This window comes from Zalophus californianus, chromosome 12, assembly GCF_009762305.2.
Source record: "Zalophus californianus isolate mZalCal1 chromosome 12, mZalCal1.pri.v2, whole genome shotgun sequence".
NCBI classification, from domain to species: Eukaryota; Metazoa; Chordata; class Mammalia; order Carnivora; family Otariidae; genus Zalophus; species Zalophus californianus.
In genome coordinates, this window is record NC_045606.1 from 3,964,544 (window position 1) to 3,988,711 (window position 24,168).

At 35.1% G+C, this 24,168-nt stretch overlaps 1 protein-coding gene across 5 annotated transcripts in view; it reads right to left on the reverse strand.

Annotated features, from left to right (window-relative positions):
- Window positions 1-24,168, reverse strand: part of LOC113910926 (zona pellucida binding protein) — a 104,711-nt gene that overhangs the window by 40,608 nt on the left and 39,935 nt on the right. For all 5 annotated transcript variants that reach the window (XM_027572987.2, XM_027572992.2, XM_027572988.2 and 2 more), the window contains one exon: window positions 16,715-16,791. In XM_027572987.2, coding sequence (XP_027428788.1) covers window positions 16,715-16,791 — 77 coding nt within the window. The remainder of the gene's footprint in view (window positions 1-16,714; window positions 16,792-24,168) is intronic.

Here is a 24,168-nt window from a genome sequence, read left to right on the forward strand (position 1 = left end):
AAAAATGAAAGTACAGGGATGCCTGGGTGGCGCAGACAGTTAAGCATGTGACTCTTGGTTTTGGCTCAGGTTGTGATCTCAGGGTCATGGGATCAAGCCCCACATAGGGCTCCGTGCTCAGCGCAGGGTGTACTTAAAAATTCTCTCTTCCGGGCCAGCTGGGGGGCTCAGTCGTTAAGCATCTGCCTTCAGCTCAGGTCATGATCCCAGAGTCCTGGGATTGAGCCCCGCATCGGGCTCCTTGCTCAGCGGGAAGCCTGCTTCTCCCTCTCCCACTCCCCCTGCTTGTGTTCCCTCTCTCACTATGTCTCTCTCTGTCAAATAAATAAATAAAATCTTTAAAAAAAAATTCTCTCTCCCTCTCCCTCCCCTATTCCCCCATCATTCTCACCCGCTCACTCTCTCTCTAAAATAAATAAATAAATCTTTAAAAAAAAAATGGAAGTATAAATCTCACTGGTAAATGTAAATATATGTGCAAACACAAAATAATATAACACTAAGGGTGACACAGAAATCATTAATTAAAGCTAGTATAAAAGTTAAAGACGTAAGTATTAACAATAAATGTAACTATAATGGATGCACAGTATAAAAGATGTGAATTGTGAAATCAGTAACAAAGTGTGGGAGGGATATAAAAATGTAGATTTTTCATGTGCAGTTAAGTTATCCACTTAAAATAGACTGATAAATATAAGATTTATATATAAGCTTCATGATAACCAAAGGAAATAGCTAAAGAAAGGAATCAAAACATAGTAATACAAAAAAATCAGCAAATAACAAAGGAAGACAGCACCAGAGGAAGAGAGTAATGAACTACACAGCAGACAAAAATCAATTAACAAACTGGAATGAGTAAGCCCTTACATAACAATAATTACTTTAAATGTAAACAGATTAAAACCCCCTTGTCAAAAAACACAGAGTGGCTTAATGGATAAAACAAGACCCAACTCTATGCTGTGTATAAGAAAGTGACTTTGGATTTAAGGAAACTCATAGGCTGAAAGTGTAGGATGAAAAAAGATCTGCAGATGAAAACCAGAGCAATCTGGAAAAAAATCACAACAGTAAAAAAAACTGTCATAAAAAACAAAGAAAGTCATTATGTAATGATTAGAGTCAATTCAACAGAACGATATAATAATTATAAATATTATCTGCATCAAACAGAGTATATAAACATATAATGCAAACACTGACAGAACTGAAGAAAAAAATGACATCAATATAATAATACTAGGACACGTTAATACTCCAATTTCAATAATGGATAGACTATTTAGACATAAAATCAGTAAGGAACCACCAGACTTGAACAACACTGTACACCAAATGGACTTAACAGATATACAGAACTTTCCACAAATAGTCATGTTTATAGACACATTATTCATAAGAGTCAAAAGGTGAAAAGTAACCCATTCTCTCTATCAATGGATGAATGGATAACAAAACTTGGCATTTATGTACATGGAATGTTATGCAGCCTTTTAAAAGGAAGAAAATTTTAAGACATGGTACAATATGAATGAACCTTGAGGACATTAAGTGAAATAAGCCAATTACAAAAAGACAATTACTATATGATTCCACTTATATAAGGTATGCAGATGAATCAAACTCAAAGAAGCAAAAAGTTGAATGGTGGTTGCCAGGACCTGGAAAATGAGGAAATGGGGAGTTAACATGCCCCACCCACAACTGGTGGAACGAATTACATATGAAATGAGAAAGACTGTAAAATAATGTAAACAATGTTATCACCTATAATAACCTACATACAAAAAAAGCTACCCAACAAAAATACACTTTTTTTTTTTTTTCAAGTACTCAAACAATGATGACCAAGATAGACCATGTTCTGGACCTTCTAACATAGCTCAACAAATTTAAAAGAATTGAAATCAATGACATCCTTTGGTAGTGTGATTGCTGGATCATAGGGTAGTTCTATTTTTAACTTTTTGAGGAACCTCCATACTGTTTTTCCAGAGTGGCTGCACCAGTTTGCATTCCCAAACAACAGTTTGAGGGGTCCCCTTTCTTCACATCCTTGCCAACACCTGTTGGTTCCTGTGTTGTTAATTTTGGCCATTCTGACAGGTGTGAGGTGGTATCTCATAGTAGTTTTGATTTGCATTTTATTTGCATTTCCCTGTAGTCTGTTGATTACAAAGATGTTGAGCATCTTTTCATGTGTCTGTTTGCCATCTGTAGGTCTTCTTTGGAAAAATGTCTATTCATGTCTTCTGCCCATTTTTTAACTAGCTTATTTGTCTTCTGGGTGTTGAGTTTTGTTAAGTTTTTTATATATTTTGGATACTAACTCTTTATCAGATATGTGATTTGCAAATATCTTCTCCCATTCTGTTGGCTGCCTTTTAGTTTTGTTGGTGTTTTCTTCACTGTGCAGAAGATTTTTATTTTGATGAAGTCCCAAAAGATCATTTTTTGCTTTGGTTTGTCTTGCCTCAGGAGACATATCTAGTAAGAAGTTGCTATGGCCGATGTCAAAGAGGTTACTCTGCCTGTGTTGTCCTCTAGGATTTTAATGGTTTCCTGACTCACATTTAGGTCTTTCATCCATTCTGAACTTATTTTTGTGTATTATGTGAGAAATTTCATTCTTTTGCAGGTTGCTGTTCAGTTTTCCCAACACCATTTATTGAAGGGACTGTCTTCTTCCATTGGATATTCTTTCCTGCTTTGTCGAGTATTAACTGACCATATAATTGTAGGTCCATTTCTGGTTTTTCTATTCTGTTCCATTGATCTGTGTCTGTTTTTAATGCCAGTACCACAGGTCTTGATCACTACAGCTTTGTAATATAACTTGAAATCCAGAACGGTGATGCCTCCAGCTTTGCTTTTCTTTGCTTTGGCTGTTTGGGGTCTTTTGCAGTTCCATACAAATTTTAGGACTGTTTGTTCCAGCTCTGCGAAAAGTCCTGGTAGTATTCTGATAAGGATTGCATTAAATGTGTAGATTACTTTGAGTAATATAGATATCTTAACAATATTTGTTCTTCTAATCTATGAACATGGAATGTTTTTCCATTTATATCATCTCCAATTGCTTTCATCAGTGTTTTTCATCTTATTTAAATTCAAATAATTAAAATAGTGTATCATTAGTTTCAGATGTAGAGTTCAGTTATTCATCAACTGCATGTAACACCCAGTGCTCATTACATCATATGCCCTCCTTAATGTCCATCACCCAGTTTCTCCATCCCCCCCATGCACCACCCCTCCAGCAACCCTCAGTTTGTTTCCTAAGTTGAGATTCTCTTATGGTTTGTCTCCTTCTCTGATTTCCCTTATTTTTCTGATTTTCCCTATTTTTTCCTTCTTTCCCCTATGATCCCGTTTTCTTAAATTCCACATATAAGTGAAACCATATAATTGTCTTTCTCTGATTAACTTATTTCGCTTAGCTTACCACCCTCCAGTTCCACCTACATCATTGCAAATGGTAAGATTTCATCCTTTTTGATGGCTAATATTCCTGTGTGTGTGTACACACCACCTCTTCTTTAACCATTCATTTGTCGATGGTGGGCTCTTTCCATAGTTTGGCTATTGTGGACACTGCTGCTATAAACATTGGGGTGCAAGTGCCCTTTTGGATCCCTACATTTGTATCTTTGGGGTAAATACCTAGTAGTACAATTGCTGGGTCGTAGGGTAGCTCCATCGTCAACTTTTTGAGGAAGCTCCAGATTGTTTTCCAGGGTGGCTATACCAGCTTGCATTCCCACCAACAGTGTTTTATAGTTTTCAGAGTAGAGATCTTTAAACTCTTTGGTTAGGTTGATTCCTAAGTATCTTATGGTTTTGGGTACAATTAGAAATGGGACTGATTCCTTGATTTCTCTTTCTGCTGCTTCACTATTGGTGTAGAGAAATGTAACAGATTTCTGTGTGTTGATTTCATACCCAGAGACTTTACTGGATTTAGGTATCAGTTTTAGCAATTTTTTGGTGGAGTCTTTTGGGTTTTCTGTATAGATTATCTGTCATCTGCAAATAGTGAAAGGATAAAAAAATACTGATTTGAGTGGATACATGTACCCAGTGTTTACAGCAGCATTATCAACAATAGCCAAATTATGGAAACAACCCAAATGTCCACTGACTGATGAATGGATAAAGGAGGTGTGAGACATATATATATATATATACACACACATATATACATACACACACACACACACACACCAGAATATTATTCAGCCATAAAAATGGATGAAATCTTGCCCTATGCAACAACATGGATGGAGCTAGAGAATATTATACTAGCAAAATAAGTCAGTCAGAGCAGACAAATACCATATGATTTCACTCAAATGTGGCATTTAAGAAACAAAACAGAGAGGGAGGCAAACCATAAGAGACTTTAACTACAGGAAACAAACTGATCAGTGCTGGAGGGGGAAGGAGGCAGTTGGGGGGATAGGTTAAATGGGTGATGGGGATTAAAGAGGGTGTGTATTATGATGAGCACTGGGTTATACGTAAGTGATAAATGACAATTCTACTCCAGAAACCAATACGACACTATACATTAACTAACTACAATTTAAATAAAATCTTGGAAGAAAAAAAAGAAAAGAAATAAAACAAAGGAGCGAGAAAAAAAGAGAGAGAGAGGGAAGCCAAGACAGACTCTTCACTACAGAGAACATACTGCTGGTCACCAGAGGGGAGGGGGGTGGGGAATAGGTGATGGGGAATCAAGAGTGCACTTGTCGTGATGAGCACCAGGTGATGTATCACTGATTGAGTCACTAAATTCTATACCTGAAACTAATATTACACTGTATGTGAACTAAGTGGAATTTAAATAAAAATTTAGAAAAATGAAATAAAATCAATGACATATGAAAATACATGAGATGCAGGTAAAGCAATGCTGAGTGGAAATTTATAGCCCAAACCTTTATACGAGGCAAGAAAAAAAAAAAAAATAACCAAAGTCCCTACCTCAAGAAACTATAAAAAGAACCAGAAGACAAAAAAGGAAGCAATTAGAAAAAAAGGAAATAAGTTGGAAGTGAAATTTAATGGAACTTAAAATAGGAAAACAATATAGTCAATGTCACACAAAGCTAGTTCTTCATAAAGATCAATAAAATTAATAAAGTTTTAGCAAGAGTGAGAAAAATAACAGAGAAGACCAAACAGAAGGATCAGCAATGAAATGGAGAGTATTACTAACAGGCATTGAAGGTTAATAACAGAAAACTCCACAGGATTTTATGTTCAAGCATATGACAACTTAGAAATGGACTAATTATTCAAACACCACCAACTATAGAAATTCAACTACAATAAAAATAAGTATCAGAATAGTTCTATAACTATTAAAGGAATTAAATATGTAAGAAAAAGCTCCCTAAATAAAAATATCCTGGTTTTCCCAGAAAATTCTACCAAACATTTCAAAAACTAATGCTGAATTTAAATAGTCTCTTCCAGAAAATAGAAGAGAAGGTAAAACCTCCCACTTTATGAAGCTAGTATTACCTAGATACCAAAACCAGACAGAGTCTGTATCAAAGAACTATGGACTAATATCTTTCATGAACTCAATATAATATGAACAAACTAAATCCAACCATGTCTACAACATTATACAGCATGACAATGTGGGATTTATTCCAGGTAGACAAGGTTGCTTCATTATTCTTAAAACCAATCAATGTAATCCACATATCCACAAATAAAAGAAGAAAAATCCTATGATCTCAAAAATTAACTCAGAAAAGCCTTGGACAACATCCAATACTTATTGTTAATAAAATCTCACCAAAACAAGATTACAGGGGAATTGTTTCAGAATTATTTACAAAAAACATCTACAAAAAACCTACAGCATAGTACTTCATGTTAAAAGAATGAATGCTTTCTCCATAAACTCAGAAAAAGAAATGGTTAACTACTCTCACTACTCATATTAAACAAAGCACTGGATGCTTTAGTCACTGCAGTAAATCAAAAAATCAGTAAAGAGGCAAACATACAGATTGGAAAGGAAAAAATAAAACTGCCTCAATTAGGAAATGACATGACTGTCAGCAAAGAAAATCCCAAGGAATATAAAACACTCCACAATACAAAAAACCTCCTAGAGCCAATATCTAAGTTCAGCACGTACCTCAGAAACAAGATGAATACATGCTGATAAAATGCATTACCATGCACTGACAATGAACATATAGAAACCAAAATTAAAATACAGTATTTCTTAAGGTTGTTCCATAGAAAAGGAAACACTTAGTATGAACTTATTAAAATGTATAGGTTATGTATGCTAAAACTTACAAAAAAGATGATAAAAAAATTGCAGAAGACCTAAAAAGATGTAGAGACATATCATGCGCATGGATTGGAAGAAAGAACACAGTAAAAGTGTAAGTTATTCCCAAATTTATACAGAGGCATACCTCAGAGATATTGTGGGTTTGGCTCCAATGACCATTCCAAAGCCAGTATCACAATAAAGTGACTCAAATGAATTTTTTGGTTTCCCCAGGCATACAAAAATTGTATTTACACAATCTTCTAGTCTATTAAGTGTGCAATAGCAGCAGTATGTCTAAACAAAACATTGTTCAGATCTTAACTAAAATATACTTTTTTGCTAAACAATGCTGGCCATCATCTGAGCTATCAGGAAGTCTTAAATCTTTTTGGCTGGTGGAGGTTCTACCTTGATGCTGATGGCTGCTGACCGATCAGGGTGGTGGTGGCTGAAGGATGGCATGGCTGTGGCCATTTCTTAATAAGACAACAATGAACTTTGCTACACTGATTGACTCTTGCTTTCACGAGTGCTTTCTCTGTAGCATGTGATGCTGTTTGATATTTACCCACAGAACTTCTTTCAAAGTGGGAGTCAGTCCTCTCAAACTCCACCACCGATGCTTTATCAGCTAAGTTTCTGCAATATTCTAAATCCTTTGTTGTCACTTCAACAGTCTCCACAGCATTCTCACAAGGAGATTCCATCTCAAGAAACCACTTTCTTTGCTCGTCCGTAAGCAGCAACTCCTCATCTGTTCAAGTTCGATCCTGAGATTCTAGCAAATTCAGTCCCATCTTCAGGCTCCACTTCTAGTTCCAGTTCTCTGCTGTTTCCACCACATCTGCAGTAACTTCCTCCACTGAAGTCTGGAACCTTCAGTTTGTAAAGAAATTGCAGTAACTGTGAAGCGCAATAAAGCAAGGCACGATAAAACGAGGTATGGCCCGTGCAGGACTGATTAACATAATTCCTACCAACATCCCAAAGGTTTTTGTAGACATACACAAATTTTAGCTAAAATTTAATGATGCGCAGATCCTAAAGTAGAACAATCTTGCTAAGACAGAAATACAATGGGAAGAATAAAGGCCCATCATTAAGGCCCACAGTAGTTAAGACAGTGAGGTATTGAGAGAGGCATAAACACAAAGAAGGGAAAAGGATAAAGAACCCAGAAATAGAGCTACACAAGTACCTCAACTACAAAAACAGTACCAACAAAAACAGCCTTGCCCTAAATCTCATACATAAAGCAAAACTAACTCAAAATGATTGTAGATATCATTTGTAAAGCAACCAAAAAAAAATGCAAAATGTAAAAAAAATTTTTTTGAGAGGAAAATCATTAGAATGTAGGACTATACAAAAAGTTCTTAGATTTGATCCAAAAAAAGCACCCCCATAAAAGGAAAAATGGATACACCTGACTTCATAAATATTAAAAACTTCTTTCCTTAAAAACCAATGTGAAGAGGAAGAAAAGACATGCTAAAATCTAGGAGAAAATATTTACAAACAAAATATGAGAAAAACACTAGATCTAGAATATATGAAGAACCCTTTTACTTTCAAAAAAGCAAATTCCAACAGAAAATGAGCAGCAGATAGTTCATCAAAAGGATGTGCAGGTGGCAAATAAGCATAACAAAAAATGACCAACATCATTAGCAATTAGGGAAATGCAAATTAAAACCATAATGGGATATTACTAAATAACTTCCATGGGGGATAAAATAAACAATAGTTACAATACCACATGCAGATAAGAACTTGGTACATGTACCACCTTGGACGAATCTGTAGGAAATTATACTGACTTAGAAAAGCCAATCCCGAAAGGTTACATTCTTTATGATTACTGAAACTTTAGAAATGGTGGGCAGAGTAGTGAATGTCAAGCGTTAAGGGAAAGGAGCGGGGGTTGGGGGGCGGGAGTCAGGAAAGATGTGGGCATGGATATAAAAAAGTAACACAGGATCCTTGTGGGACTGGAACTGTCTGTATCTGGACTATGGTGATGGATACATGACTCTGCACAAGAACTTAACACACAGAAATGAATAGGAGTAAACTGGCCGAAGCTAAATGAGAGCAGTGGATTGTAGCAATGTCAATAACCCTACTTGTGATATTGTTCTCTATCAGTATGTTTGCAAGACATTACCATTGGGAGAAACTGAGCAAAATGTACAAGGGATTTCCTTATAATATTCTTACATCTGTAAGTTTACTTAAAATTCTCCTCAGTATTTTCATGTAAAATAAAAAGATCTTAAAACAACTGATGTATGAGTGTCCCTTTATAATTGTTACAGTAATTTTAAAACAAGGCCACAAATTCTATGGCATTCATCTCATAAAGTAATGGTGTCTGAACCCCTTTCTTTAAATCAGGCAGACCTGTGAATGCTTTGACTAAGAAACTACAATACATAAGATGCCAAATAACTCCCAAAGCCGAGTCAGAAAAAGCCTACAGTTTATGCTTTCACTTCTCAGAACACTCATCCTTCTATGGCTTTCTTACAGGTGACCCCCTGCCTCAGAAACAAACCATTTGCTGTGAGAAGTAAACACCATGGATGTTTGAAAATATGGAGATGGTAGAGAACAGAGAGTGTAGGAGAGAAAAAAGAAAAAAGAAGAAATCATAGCACTAATTTTCAAAGAAATTGATGGAAGACATGAAATCATAGGTTCAATAACGACAAGGCAATCTCACACAGAACACATACAAACAAGACCAAACCAAAGCAACCATAAATGAGATTGCTAAGAACTAAAGATACAGAAAAAAAATTATTGAAAGCAGAGGAAAAAAACAACACTTTAAATATGGAAAAACAACCACCTCTAGGGGCACCTGGGAGGCTCAGTCAATTAAGCATCCAACTCTTGGTTTCTGCTCAGGTCATGATCTCAGGGTCCTGAGATCAAGCCCTGCGTCAGGCTCTGCACTGGGTGTGGAGCCTGCTTAAGAGTCTCTCTCTCTCCCTCCGCTCTTCCCCCCCACATCCCCTGCTCGCTCTCTCTCTCTCTCTCAAATAAATAAGTCTGAAAAACAAAAAACTTGTAAATAATGGACTTCTTATCAGAAGCAATAGAGGTTGAGAATGAAAAAAATACTGAAAATGCTGAAAAAGTAGCCTACCAGACCAAAATTCTCTAACCAATGAAATATTCTTCATAAATAAAACAATAAAATGTATAGGTAAAAGGAAACTGAAAGAATCCTTTGTCAGATCATAACCACAACAAATGAAACAAGATTTTTCAGACTAAAGGGAAATAATATCAGATAAAACCTTTGATCCTCAGAAGAAAGGAAGAACACAGAAAATGGTACTCTACATGTGAAAGACTATTTGTTCTTTAAATATCTTTAAAATATGTATGACTGGGCACCTGGGTGGCTCAGTTGGTTAAGCGACTGCCTTTGGCTCAGGTCATGATCCTGGAGTCCTGGGATTGAGCCCCACATCGGGATCCCAGCTCAGCGGGGAGTTTGCTTCTCCCTCTGCCCCTCTGCCCTCTCGTGCTGTCTCTCTCTCAAATAAATAAATAAAATCTTTTAAAAAAAATAAAATATGTATGACTGTTTACAGCAAATGCCTTTAAAAGTATTTTTATAGATTATAATATAGGTGGATAGAATGATAATGCATAAAGGATGAGGGTGGTTTAGAAACAAATGAAGCTATAAATGGCAATATTTCTGTATTTAGCAGGAAGGGGCAAAATATAAATTTTAAGTGTACTGTGAAATAATAAAAGATGCATATCACACTTTTTAGAGCAACCACTCAAACAAATAAGGCAAAGAGTATATAGCTATGAGAATAGCTAACTAAAAATAAAATTCTGAGAGACCCATTTGCTTATCTTTGGCAGCCTAAGGGGAAGGTTTCCAATCGGGGATTCAACGGGACAGTAGCAAAGAAACGCAGAGGCTTGTTGCAGAGACAACAGACAGAAACTCCCATCTCTCCCTGTTCCTCTGAAGTAGGTACATGTGTATAATTTAAATGCCGCTTCCTGAGGACCTTCTAATCAGCCTACATATGAGTACTGAGGAGATCTTCCCTTTGGGACCCTGACAGATCTTGGCACACCGTCAACTAGGGGAAACCACAAAAAACAAAGAAGGTGGCTTGGAAAACCACAGAAGTATGAAGACAACCAAGAGTCAAAGCAGGGTTGAATGATAAGGTTCAACTCCTATAAGAGACCATACCTTCAAGACTGGGAGAGGTGGTTGTTTTATCTAATACAGAAATCAACACAAAGTATTCAAGGAACATAAAGAAACAACAGAATATGTTCAAACAACAGAACAAGATAAAACCCCAGAAAAAGACCTAACTGAAATGGAGATAACTGATTTACCTGATAAAGATTTTAAAGTAATGGTCATAAAAATACTGAATGAGGTCAAGAGAACAATGCATGAACACAGTGAGAATTTCAACAAATATGAAAAGTATTAGTACCAAACAAATCCCAGAACAACTGAGCAGAAAATTCGAGAGAGGGACTCATTGTAGACAAGATAAAGTAGAAGAAAGGATCAGCAACCCTGACAACAGAGCAATGAAGATCATCCAATCAAAAGAGTAAAAAGAAAAAAGACTGAAATAGAATGAAGACACATAAGGGAACAGATCAGCATCTGTTTCCCATAAGGGAATTCAGAACAGCATCAAGTGGCCCAACATTCACATTATGGGAGTCCCAAAAAGAGAAGAGAGAGAAAAGGGGCAGAGAGCTATCTGAAGAAATAATGGCTGAAAACATCCCTAACCTTTAAGAAGGTAACAAATATCCAGATCTTGGAAACCCAAACAGCCCTGAACAAGAAGAATCCAAAGAAACCCACAGCATTTATTTATTTATGAAATTATCAAAAACTAAATACAGAAAAAGAATCTTACAAGCAGCAAAAGAAAAACAACTTGCTATATACAAGGAACTCCCACAGGAATACTAATGGGTTTTCAACAGTAACTCTACAGGCCAAAAGGGAATGGCACAATATTTTCAAGGAGCTAAAAGATAAAAACTGCCAAACATGGATCCTCTTACAGAGAAAGCTGTATAACAACTGAAAGGAGATAAGTAGTTCGGCATACATTCAGAAGTTGAAGGAGTTCCTTAAGAAAAAATGTTAAAGGGAGTTCTTTAAGCTAAAAAAAGGAAAGCATGTTAAGTCGTAAAAAAAAAAAAAATGTGAAAATACAAATTTCAAGGGAAAAGGTAAATCTACAGTGGAATTCTGAATAATCTAGTGTTAATAGTTTCATCACTTACAAATATAATATGAAGTTCAGAAGACAAAAGACAGAAATAACTACAACAAATACAATAATTTGTTAATGGATATACAAGATAAGATTTAAACAGGGACATAAAAACATAAAACATTAAGGGGAGTAAATGTATAAAGCTTCAGAATTCATATGAATAAAATGTTATAACTCTAAAGTATTTATGTGATTCTCATGGTAACCACAAAGCAAAAGCCTGCAGTAAGTACACACAAGATAAAGAGAAAAGAATCTAAACATCACTTTGCAGAAAGTGACCAAGAGAAAAAGGGAAAAGGAAATTTAAAAAAAGCCACAAAACAAATGACAAAATGCTGATAAATCCATACCTAATTACTTGAAAAGTGAAGGGACTAAAATTTCCAATCAAAAGGCATAGAGTGGTTGACTGGATACAAAACAAGACCTAACTGTATGCTGTCTGCACGAAACTCACTTCAGGTTTAAGGAAATACAAAGAAAGAAAGTGAAGGAACAGAAAATGCTATTCCATGTAAATGGAAACTAGAAGAAAGCTGGAAAAGCTATACTTATATAAGACAAAATAGATATTAAGGCAAAATATGTAGTAAGAGTCATTATATGTCCATCAACTGATGAACGGATAAGGAAAATGTGTATATACACACAGGAATATTACTCAGCCATCAAAAAGAATGAAATCTTGCCATCTGCAACAATGTGGATGGAACTAGAGGGTATCATGCTGAGTGAAATAAGTCAGTCAGAGAAAGACAAACATCATATGATTTCACTCATAATGTGGAATTTAAGAAACAAAACAGATGAATATAAGGGAAAAGAAGGAAAAGTAAAAAAAGACAAAATCAGAGAGGGAGACAAACCATAAGAAACTCCTCTTAATTCTAGGAAACAATCTGAGGGTTGCTGGAGGGGATGGGGGGTCGAGATGGGGTAACTGGGTGATGTGATGTAATGAGCACTGGCTGTTATATGCAACTAATGAATCACTAAACTCTAAGTCTGAAACTAATTAATACACTATCTGTTAATTGATTTTAAATAAAAAAAATTCAAAGAGCGTGTCAGCAATGAAAAAGAAACAAGTAATCAAAGGTAAAAACTTCCAGTTATAGTAGCCACCCCCCCCAACCATGGAGGGTACGTCCCAAGACCCCCAGTGGATGCCTGAGAACTGTGACTATTACTCAACCTTATACATACCATGTTTTGTTCTATCCACACATACCTATGGTAAAATTTAAATTATAAAAGTATACCACAGTAAGGGATTAACAACAGTAACAAAATAGAACAATTATAATAATGTATGATAATAAAAGTTATGTGATTGCAGTCTCTTTATCTCTGACTCTTAAAATACCTTATTGTACTGTACTCGCCCCCTTGTTTTACTTGTGTGATGATAAAAATGCCTACATGATGAGATGAAGTGTGGTGAATAACGCAGGCATTGTGACACAGCATTAGGTTAATACTGACCTACTGACGAAAGAAGGAAGATCATATTCTTCTGGACTGTAATTGACCATGGGTAACTGAAACCATGGGAAGTGGAGCTGCAGGTATGGTGGGACAACTGTACAAGGTAAGTAAGTCTAAGCGATGTCAGGTACAGCATGGTCACTCTGGTCAACAACACTGTATTGTATATTTCAAAGTTGCTAAGAGAGTAGATCTTAAAATTCTCATCGCATACCAAAATGTGCAACTCTGTGTGTTTACAGATGTTAACTCAGTGTGGTAATAACATTGCAATATATACCTACATCAAATCATTATGTTGTATACCTAAAACTAACACATTGTATGTCTAAAACCAATACCGTGTTATATGTCAATTTTATCTCAAAATAAATAAATGGGTAGATAGAGAAAATGAAACTCTAAAAATACACTCAAAGGATGAAAAAGGGAAAAAAAATTAGGCGACAATAATAAAATAGTAGACATAAATCCAATTGTATCAATAATTACATTAAGTTTTATTGGAATAAATGCTCCAATTAAAGATTTTTTTTTTATTGAGAGAAGAAAGGGGTCAATTATATGTTGCTTACAAGAAACATGCATTTTAAATATAAAGAGAGAGATAATTCAAATTAAATGGTTAGGAACACATATCCCTTGCAAACAGTAAGCATAGGAATACTGAATTAATAACATTAATTTTAGATAAAATTTGAGAGCAAGAATTAAAGGGGACATTTCATAAGGATAAAGAACAAACTACAGCTTTTAATTTAAAGGTCTTGCATATTTTCTGCTAAATTTATAATGAAGACACATGTGGGTTTTTTCAATAAAGGCAAAATTAGTATTTGATACAAAAGAATGAACATCCATAGCATAATCTCTCAGAAAACTAGGAACAGAAGGGAACTTACTTGATCTGGTAAAAGATATGAAAATTTGGAGCTAACAGCATATTTAATAGTGGAAGCCTAAATGCTACCCCCCTAAGATCAGGAACAAGAAAAGAAAGGAAAGAAAGTATCAACTCTCACCACATCTATTCAACATCATACTGTAGATTCAAACAGGATCAGTAAAGAAATAAAAGGCATAAAAATCAGAAAAAAAAGAAACAGTCTCTTATTTGCATATGACATGATGATTTACATAAAAAATCCTAAGTAATCTTTAAAGTAACTACTTTAAGAAATGAATTTAACAAGTGGCTATAAATACAATATGCAAATATGCAACATGAAAGCACCTATTAAAGATTGAAACAACTGGCCAATGAATTTTTTAAATATCCATTTAAGACAGCACCAGGAAAAAAAATCCACAAAATACTTAGGAATAAATTGAGCAGAAAATGTGCAAGACCTTTAAACTAAAAACTGCCAAAAAACAAATAAATAAATAAAAAGGTGAAATTTTAAACCTAAATAAATGGGGAGAACTAACATGTTTAGGTATTGGAAAATTTAATATTATCAAAATATCACTTCTCACCAATTGACCTATAGATACATGGTAACTCCTATCAGAATCCAGGGCATTTTTTCTTTGTTTTTGGAAATCTGACATGGTGATTTTAAAATCTTCTGGAAATAAAAAGGACCTAGAACATCTAGAACAATCTTGAAAAGGAACCAAGATAAAATCGTTATACAACTTGACATGAGATTTGCTGTAAAGGTACAGGCATGAACAAAGTGTGGTGCTGGCATAAGGACTGACAAAGACATCACTGGAAGAGAAGAGTGGAAAAACAGTACATTTAAGAAGAAATAGAACATATTTGGATCAAATCTTCAAAGAGATGTATCTCCACAGGGACAAATATGCCAAAATAAGTTTGAATTTACCATAGTCGGGGGAACATTTCAAGTTACTTAGATCTTGCTAAAACCAGTTGGGGGAACAATTCCGCTTACTTAGATCTTGCTAAATTTAAAGTGTATTTAGCAATAAAAAAGAGTTAATACAAAATGAAAAGACCCAAAAGTTGAAAACTGAATGAAATGAACAATAAAGCAGATAATATTAAATAATTTTTCAGGTTTGTAAATCAAAGTCCCCAGAATGCTTCTGTGAAAATACTCTGCTCTGGAGATTTTGAATTCTTTTTATTATTACGCTATTATTACACTTCCATCAACCAGAAAAATACTTTATTTTAACATAATAGGCAAAAAGAGACCATTTTATGCCCGGAAGCCTAGAAAAGAGGAAGGGAAACAGGAAGGAGAGCAGAAGAGAAAAAGCAGATAAACAGATAGCAAAAAAAATTTCAAAAATGTATGTATCCAAATGACAGGAAAATTTACAGGCAGAATGTTCGTTAAGCAACCTAATACTTAAAGCATGTAACATTCTCAAGGAGTTAATAAAATTGCAGACCTTTGTTACTGCAAGTTTCATGGAATGCAGAATTTGATTTTTTTTTCTGTTTCTATATAAGAAGTACAAATAAAATTGATTCTCAATATTAAATGATATAAGGGAACTACAAATGGATACCAGCATGAGATCACCGTGAAGGAAAATAATAAAATGTCTCTGTTTCCTTCCTTACTCCTAATTCCTCTGCTTGAACACACATTCCCACATCACTAAGAAATTATATCAGCTGCAGGTCTATGACCATTTAAAAGTCTGAAAATTGGTAGAAGTCTAAAAGATGTGCCATTAATTAAAGACGATTAGCACAGTAACCATGGATTAAGAAATAGTAATTGAAAAATAAGACTGACTGCTCTCTGTTCCTGGTGCCCCAGAACATAACTTCTATTTCCAAAGTTAAAAAAAAAAATAAAAAAAAAATAATAAAAAACCTACCTCAGAGATGAAAGGTAAGTCCTAAGGAAAATTTTTAAATGGAAATACCTGATAACATATAGATTGATGATGCAGCTAAATTTTGGGAGGCTTAAGGGGCACAAATAAAGAAATCATTCCCCTGTCAGTTTCACTGGGCAGAAGTAATGGGTGTGGACCCGAATACACAATACCTATACCTTTATAAGGAAATTTTGACAATTATCATAATGTAAGTAATCTTAAATTCCAAGTATTTAAAAATAACATTTTCTTAAAAAGTGCTTCTTATCACTGAGGAGTAACCAGACACAGGACACAACACTGCAGGAAGTTACTGAGTGTGAACAGTATGTGAAGTATGACATGAGAGAAAACTACACTGGATTGCTGCTGGGAGCTTCAGCCTAATTTCTGCCTTAAACACAGACACAGGATGCTGGTTTCAGAGCAATATGAAAAGTTACAACATGACAGATCAAACTTATAATTTTAGGATGGGTAACAGTAACACTGAGAGAATTCTACTTGATTAATAATTATAAATTACCATGGAACAGCAAATAAGGCCAAAGAAAGAAAAATCATCTCTCTTAACACAGTTACAAGATGCTAAATTTTAAAGCATTTCATAAAAATATTAACTGCATTACCTTCCTGTCATTTGTTATTTGATGAAGTTTTACTTTTACTGTTGAATTTCCTAAATGTGGGGGGGTGGATTTGATGTGTTCAATAAATAGCTAAGATGCTTACTTACACACTGAGCATGTTCATTTTTTTCTTTTTTTAATTTCTCCAGCCTCACATAACATACCTTAGACAGTCTTTTGGAAGATTCACAACTATGGTCCGTACATGGCTTAGGTCCTTTTTCAGTGTCTAGAGATGAAACTGAAAAAATACATTATCTTTTATCAAGGGCCCAAAGTCTATATCACAATATTAAAATCGGTTTTGGAAAGATAAAACAGGTCATTTATCTAATATTTCTCTTCCACTAATAATTAAGCAATTTCCTAATGTTCAACTACACTATTCAGCTATAAATCTAAGCCAAAGATTTGTTTTATATAAATCAGGAAAACCTATTACAGTGCACCTAAGAATAATAATGTTAGTAACAATAACAACAGTGCCTGATGATGAGAAGAAAGATTACAGCAGAAATACACGAAATAGAGAAGAGAAAAATCATAGAAAAGCTTCACCAAACTAAGAGTTGCTTCTTTGAAAAGTAAAAAAAATTTATAATCCCTTACTGAAACTAACCAAGGAAAAAAGAAAGGGCCCAAACCAACAAAATTATAAATAAAAAAGGAGACACAACAACCAATAACATGGAAATTCAAGGGATCATTAAGAGGCTACTAGGAATAACTATACACCACTTAACAGTACAATGTGGAAGGCATAAAAACTTGTAGACATAAAAGTCAAAGAGGAAATCAGAAAAAGATGACTTAAGGATTTCCATTAAATAATCTTTCTAAATTATTTCATCAACTTAATTACCAGTGTTCTAAAACCTTCAGTTACTTCCCACTATTGATCAAAATATATAAAAAGAAATCTGATTTCTATCCCTAGGTTTAGCACTGATAAACACAGGCATATTACTTAATATCTCTTTGAAACCCAGTCTCTGCTCTGTAAAACAAGAGGCTAAATATTATGATTTTGTCATTCTTTCTAGCTGCGAAAATATGATTTAAAATATAAATGTCAATCTTAACAATCTAAGCTCTCTATAACCACAATCATGACTATTTTACTTTCCACAAATTCTCTACATAAGAACATAGATCCTTGCTCATATTATCAACATTTGCCTGATATTATATAAAGTATGTTGGATGGATAAGCACTGATATGAAGATAATAAAATTGACCATAAAGTATTAATAATGCAGAATACACTTGTAGAATACTGGGAAATCTTCATTACTGCAATATTCTTTTTTATTATCTCCCCAAACCAGTACACATCATGAAATTTCCCTGTTGCCATCTGAACGGATATCATAAAGTATTATAAAATATCACAAAAAAGACAATATAGTACATCAGAGTGATTTTATAAAATCAAACAGAACAGATGTTAAGCTGAAGCAGACCTCCAAGGACTGTAGATTTGGAAAAAAGTATTTTTTTTTTATGGACTACTTTCTAAATCCTTTAAAAATAAGACCATCATAAAAACAGACCCAGGAGGGGCGCCTGGGTGGCTCAGATGGTTCAGCGTCTGCCTTCAGCTCAGGTCATGATCCCAGGGTCCTGGGATCGAGCCCCGCATCGGGCTCCCTGCTTGGTGGGGAGCCTGCTTCTCCCTCTCCCTCTACTCTTCCCCCTGCTTGTGCTCTCTCTGTGTCAAATAAATAAATAAAATCTTAAAAAAAAAAAAATAGACCCAGGAAATTTAAAATCTCTAGACCTGTGTATCAAAAATATACAATGGAGTTAAAGAAAGCATTTTCAAAATGTAGCCAAATATTTAAAATATTATTTACCTAAGCTAAAGCTTTTGAAACTACTGTTCATTATGAATTCAAAAGATGGTAGACCAGAGTCTACCAATTTATCATAGTATGATTATGAGATCAGATTATGAAGATACACAATTTTGTTTTTAATTTGAATCTGTATAAAAGTTTAAGGCAAATTTAAAAATCCATCAAAATCTACTATTTATTGGGGCACCTGGGTGGCTCAGTCGTTTAAGTGTCTGCCTTCAGCTCAGGTCATGACTGGGCTCCCTCTTCGGCAGGGAGTCTGCTTCTCCCTCTGCCCCTCACCCTGCTCATGTTAGCTCTCTCTCTCAAATGAATAAGTAAAATCTTTAAAAAAAAATTACCATTTATTAAACTAAAGCAATATTGCTGGAAACAATAACAGAGAATCCACAGAAATTATCCAGACTCTAGAAGCAGTACAGACAGTGATTTGATTAATCAAGTCATTAACATCAAGAATGTTTACATTATAATTCAGTACTAAAGGTAGTAAGAGCCAACAGGCAGTATATTCCTGCTGCTGCCCAGTACCATGTTAGGTAAACCATACAACACTTATGCTGTCTAGATCAGTCCACTCAATTAGCTCTATGGATCCGACAGAGCACAATTTCTTTCTGAACCCCTGCCTCCTTTGATATACCTGGCTTTACTTAGGCTAGACAGCCAAGCTCCTCTTATATGAAATTATGTACTCTTTTTTTTATCTTTTTATATGAAACTTTCTACAAAATTTAAAAATGAAAAAGACAAAAATGACATCTCTAAAGTGGTGAAGTAGGATATTTCAAGCCACATCCTACCACAGAAATGCTGACAAAAATGACCCAAAACAGTCAAAATCAAGTTTGTTGAAACTCTGGAAATTCCTCATTTTTACATCAACGGAGAAAATGCTGAGTCAACAGAAGCTGACTTATGTACAGCACTTAAAGACCCTTTTATCAGAACACTAGCTAACATCAAGCTAAAGGACATGAGACATGAGAGATCACACACAACAAAGAATATAGTCTTTACAAAGGTAGTTTAGATAAGTCACTAAACAAACAACTACAACCCACATGAGCAACAAAAACACAAAAGAGGTGGAAGAATCTGACTTCATGATTACTACCTGTTAGAATATTCAAAATGTTCAGTTTTCAAAAAAAATTATAAGGAATGTGAAGAAAGAAGAGTATGAACCAACAGCCAAAAAAAACACAAAAAACAAAAAACAAAACTATCCCTGAGGAAGCACAGAAACTGGAATTAAATAGACAAAGATTCTATATATCAACTGTATTAAATATACTCAAAAAACTAAAGGAAATAATGAACATAGAACAACAAAAAGGAAAATGATTTCTCAACAAACAGAACATATTAATAAAGTGAAAGATGACATAAAAAGAAACCAAAAAGAAATTCTGGAACTGAAGATTACAACAATGAAAATGAAAAACTCACTGCAGGCTTTCAATTCCAGATTTGATCTTGTGAAAGAATCAGTAAACTCGAGGATAGGTAAACTGAAATTATCAGTTAGAGGAGCAGAAAGAAAAATCAGGAAAAGAAATGAAAGCCTAGGAGACCTGTGACACATCAAGGGTACCAGCATATGCATAATGGGGGTCAAAGGTGAAAAAAAAAGAAATGAACTAAAAGAACATTTGAAAAATTAATGCCAGTAATGTCCCAATTTGATAAAAGACATGTATCTACATATCCAAAAAGACCAATGGAATTCAAGTAGGATAAAGGCAAGGAATTTAACAGTGAAACACATTATAACCAATCTGTCAAAAATCAAAGTCAAAGAAATTATCTTGAAAGCAGAAAAAGAGAGAGAGAGAAGAAAAAAAGGAAGTTGTCACTTTAAGTCCATAAAAAGATTAATAGATTTCTTGTAAAAACAAACAAACAAAGAAACACATGGAGGTCAAAGGCAGTGAGATAACATATTTAAAGTATTAAAAGAAAAAAGGTTCCAACCAAGAATCCTGTATCTGGAAAAGTATCCTTCAGAAATGAAGAAGAAAGTAAAATATTCCGACCACAATGTTTGCAACACTAGCTAGTAACAGGACGACAGTCAGTAATTCAATGCTATGCAAATAAATAAAGAATAGTGGTAAAGTCAACTCCACAGACATATGGCAATACTGTTGTATTTTTATTCTTTTAACTTCACTTTTTTCATGTATATGGTTAAAAAGAAATACATAAGATAAATCTATGTTAGTGGTAAACAATGTATAATAATGCAATTACTGAGAACATCATAGGCAGGAAGGAACAAACTATACTGGAGCAGAGTTTTGGTACACTGTTCAAACCAGGCTAGTATTCAAACTATACAGTTACATATTCAAGTTATTAACTGTAAAACTCAGGATAGCTGCCAAGAAAATAACTGGAATATATTCAGAAAAGGAAATGAGAATAAAATCAAAATGTTATTTTATAGTCAATTAAACACAAGAAAAATCAGTAACAGAACCATTAAGAAATAAAAAAGATAAAAGAGAACTTCTGGTTTATAGTCCAACATGAAAGGCACTTGGATGCTGTCACTCCTGTCCTCCCAGGAGAAGAGGTAAACAAACTGAGACTCACAAACTCCTCTTTGATTCACCCGACAACTGAGGTCTCAAGGAAAACTGCTGCCCACACAACTGTAGAGAAAAAAGGTGGCTATGGAGAATTACTGCTTGCCAGGAGCACAAGCCCCAGAACAAGAGCCTGCCAGGCGAGCTAGTGCCAGGAGGAAAAAAACCTCAACTTAGAATCTGTTGAAGGCTTGCAGTGAGAAAGCTCAGATATTAAAATTCCAGCTCACAGAGACCTCCACACTTTCATGAGTTTTGCCTCCATCGGTCCCAAGAGGCTCTCCGGGGGGGGGGGGGGGATTGAAAACAAATCCCCTTGTGCTTCTAACATGAGGAAGAACAAAATAAACATTTAGAAATGCACCAAGAATACTCACTTGTCTTCAATAAAAGTTTGCCCTAAAGAGAAATATTTTACCGCAGCTTGAGCACCTTGAGGTTTACCGGAGTCTAAATGACCTTGCAGACGGAAATATCCAACTCCAACTACTTATAGGCTTCCAGTGCAAACCAAGGAAGAGGAGAAAAAACACTGCTGAAGGTTTCACACCAAAGGTCTAAGCTGTCTAAAACCTTGAGATCTGGTTGTGGGGTGGTAGGATGCTTCTGCTACCTCTACAAATTACCACCACATCAACAGGGTATCTTATAAACCAGGAGATTACAGCAGGAGGATTTTAAATCCCAACCTTATTTAATAAGAAGACTTTAGGGAAACAACAAAGGAGACAAACACAAGAGTATCACAGAAATTTTTAGCCTCTGAAACCCATAGTTCTCATAAAAAGTAAATAGAGCCCAAATCCTAAAGAGATAAACAATATTATAATAAAACATACCTAACTCTGTTCTTACTATGAGGCACATCATGTCCAGTTTTCAATAAAAACTTCCAAGAAATACTCAAAGGCAAAAAAGTTTCAAGAAACCCAGCAAGCAGGGTGTCTGGGTGGTACAGTCGGTTGGGCATCCAACTCTTGATTTCAGCTCAGGTCATGATCTCAGGGTCATGAGCTCGAGCCCTCTATCAGGCTCTGAGCCCAGTGTGCAGTCTGCTTGAAATTCTCTCTCTCCCTCTTGACCTCTGGCCTTCCCCCTTCCACTCTCACCCTCTCTCTCTAAAACAAAATAAGTAAATAAAATCCTAAAAAAAAAAAGAAAGAAAGAAAGAAAGAAAACAGAACAAGCATTATAATCATACTCAGAAATGGCAGAGACGTTGACATTATCAGACTGGAAATTTAAAATACCTATGACAATATGCAAAGGGCTCTAATGGAAAAGTTAGACAACATGCAAGAACAGATGGGTAATATAAGGAGAGAAATTAAAACTCTAAGAATCAAAAGGAAATGCCAGAATTAAAAACACCATAAAAGAAATGAATGGCTTCCATAAGCTCATCAGGAGATTCGATGTGGCTGAGGAGAGAATCAGACTGGATTGAAGATTGAAATATGTCAGTGGTCACTTCCGAATCTGAAAAGCAAAGTGAAAAAATGATGGGAAAAAAACAAACAGAAAAGAATTTCTAAGAACTGCTGGACACTAACAAAAGTTACAATGTACATACAATAGGAATGAAGGAAAAGAATGAATGAAATGACTATTTTTAGCAATAGTGGATGAAAATTTTCCAGTTAATGACCGACAAAAGCAGAGCTCCAGGAAACTGACAGACAACATGCAAAATAAATACTGAAAAATCTTCACAGGGGTATACCACATTCAAACTATAGAAAATCAAATGAAAAGAAAATCTTGAAAGAAGCAAGAGGGGGGGGAAAAACTTCTTACTTAGAGAAGGAAGGGTAAGATTTACATCGAGGATGACTCTGGGAAGGTGGCAGAGTAGAAGTCTCCCCTCAGACACAACAATTTCAGTGGAATAGTCTGTGCCATGTAACTGTTTTGGAATTCAGGAGTCTATGGAATTACGGCAATTTCCAAGAGAAGGCTTGGACAGCAAATTGTTAATTTCAGTCAATTTTGGCTCTTAGCACAGTAGTGGCTCCCCATCCAACATCCCAAGACCCATGGCAGGCAGCTGTGTGTGTATTCTTGAAATAGCTTGTACACAGCTTGTGGGAACCAAGATGGGGGAAATTAAAATAAAACAAAAACAAAAACAATCCTGACCTCCAAATACGAGATGTGTGCTTGATTTGCTCATGCTTCTTTCACAGAGATGCAGGTAAGAGGCAGGTGGCCATTACTGTTGCACTTCCTTCCGTGTCACAAGCCCCTCTCACGCTAGCTGAGATGACTAACAGAAGACCAGAAAAGGCCGGTGCCCCTTTTTCACCTCATTTTTCTCCTCTTCCTTTTTGGGTAGCCAGGCATTAGGCAGTAGGGTATCCAAAAGCAACATTTATGGGAAAAATTAGGAAGTGACCATATATGCACAAAAAATGTAAAAGAAAAGACAAGACCTGAGAGAACTTAAGTTTGTATATCGCAAAGACTGTTGGCACGATTTAAAAAAATAAACAACAAAATAAACAAACCCTGGAAAAGGAGAAGAATCTGATTTCTACACTCACACTATTAGATTCGAGTGCCTGTGTTCAACAAATCATAAGACATATAAAGAAACAGTATGGTCCATTCAAAGGAAAAAAGTAAATCAATAGAAACTATCCCTGAAAAACACCTGATGTCAAGTTTACTGGACTAAGACTTTAAAACAACCTCCTGGGAGATGGGGAAAGAATTAGAGAAGATGTAGATAAACTCAAAATTATGTATGAACAAATGTAAATATTAATAAAGAGACAGGAAACCTAAAAAGAATTCTGGAGCTGCCAAGTAGAACTGAAGTGAAAAAATCACTACAGTGATCTGAAGGCAGATGTGATCAGGCAGAAGAAACAGTCAGCCCACTTGAAAACAAAACATTAGAAATTCAAATCTGAGGAAAAGAAAAAGACTGAGGAAAAGTGAGCAGAACCTAAGAAAATTTTTGAACATCATCAAATGGACCAAAATATACACTATGGGAGTCCCAGAAGGAAAGAGAGAAAGTATCAGAGCAATCATTTTAATAAACAGTGGCTGAAAACTTCTCAAATTTGATGAAATCATGAATATAAACATCTAAGAAGCTCAACAAATACCAAGTAAGGTGAACTCAAAGAGACTTGCAGGAAGATACACTATAATGA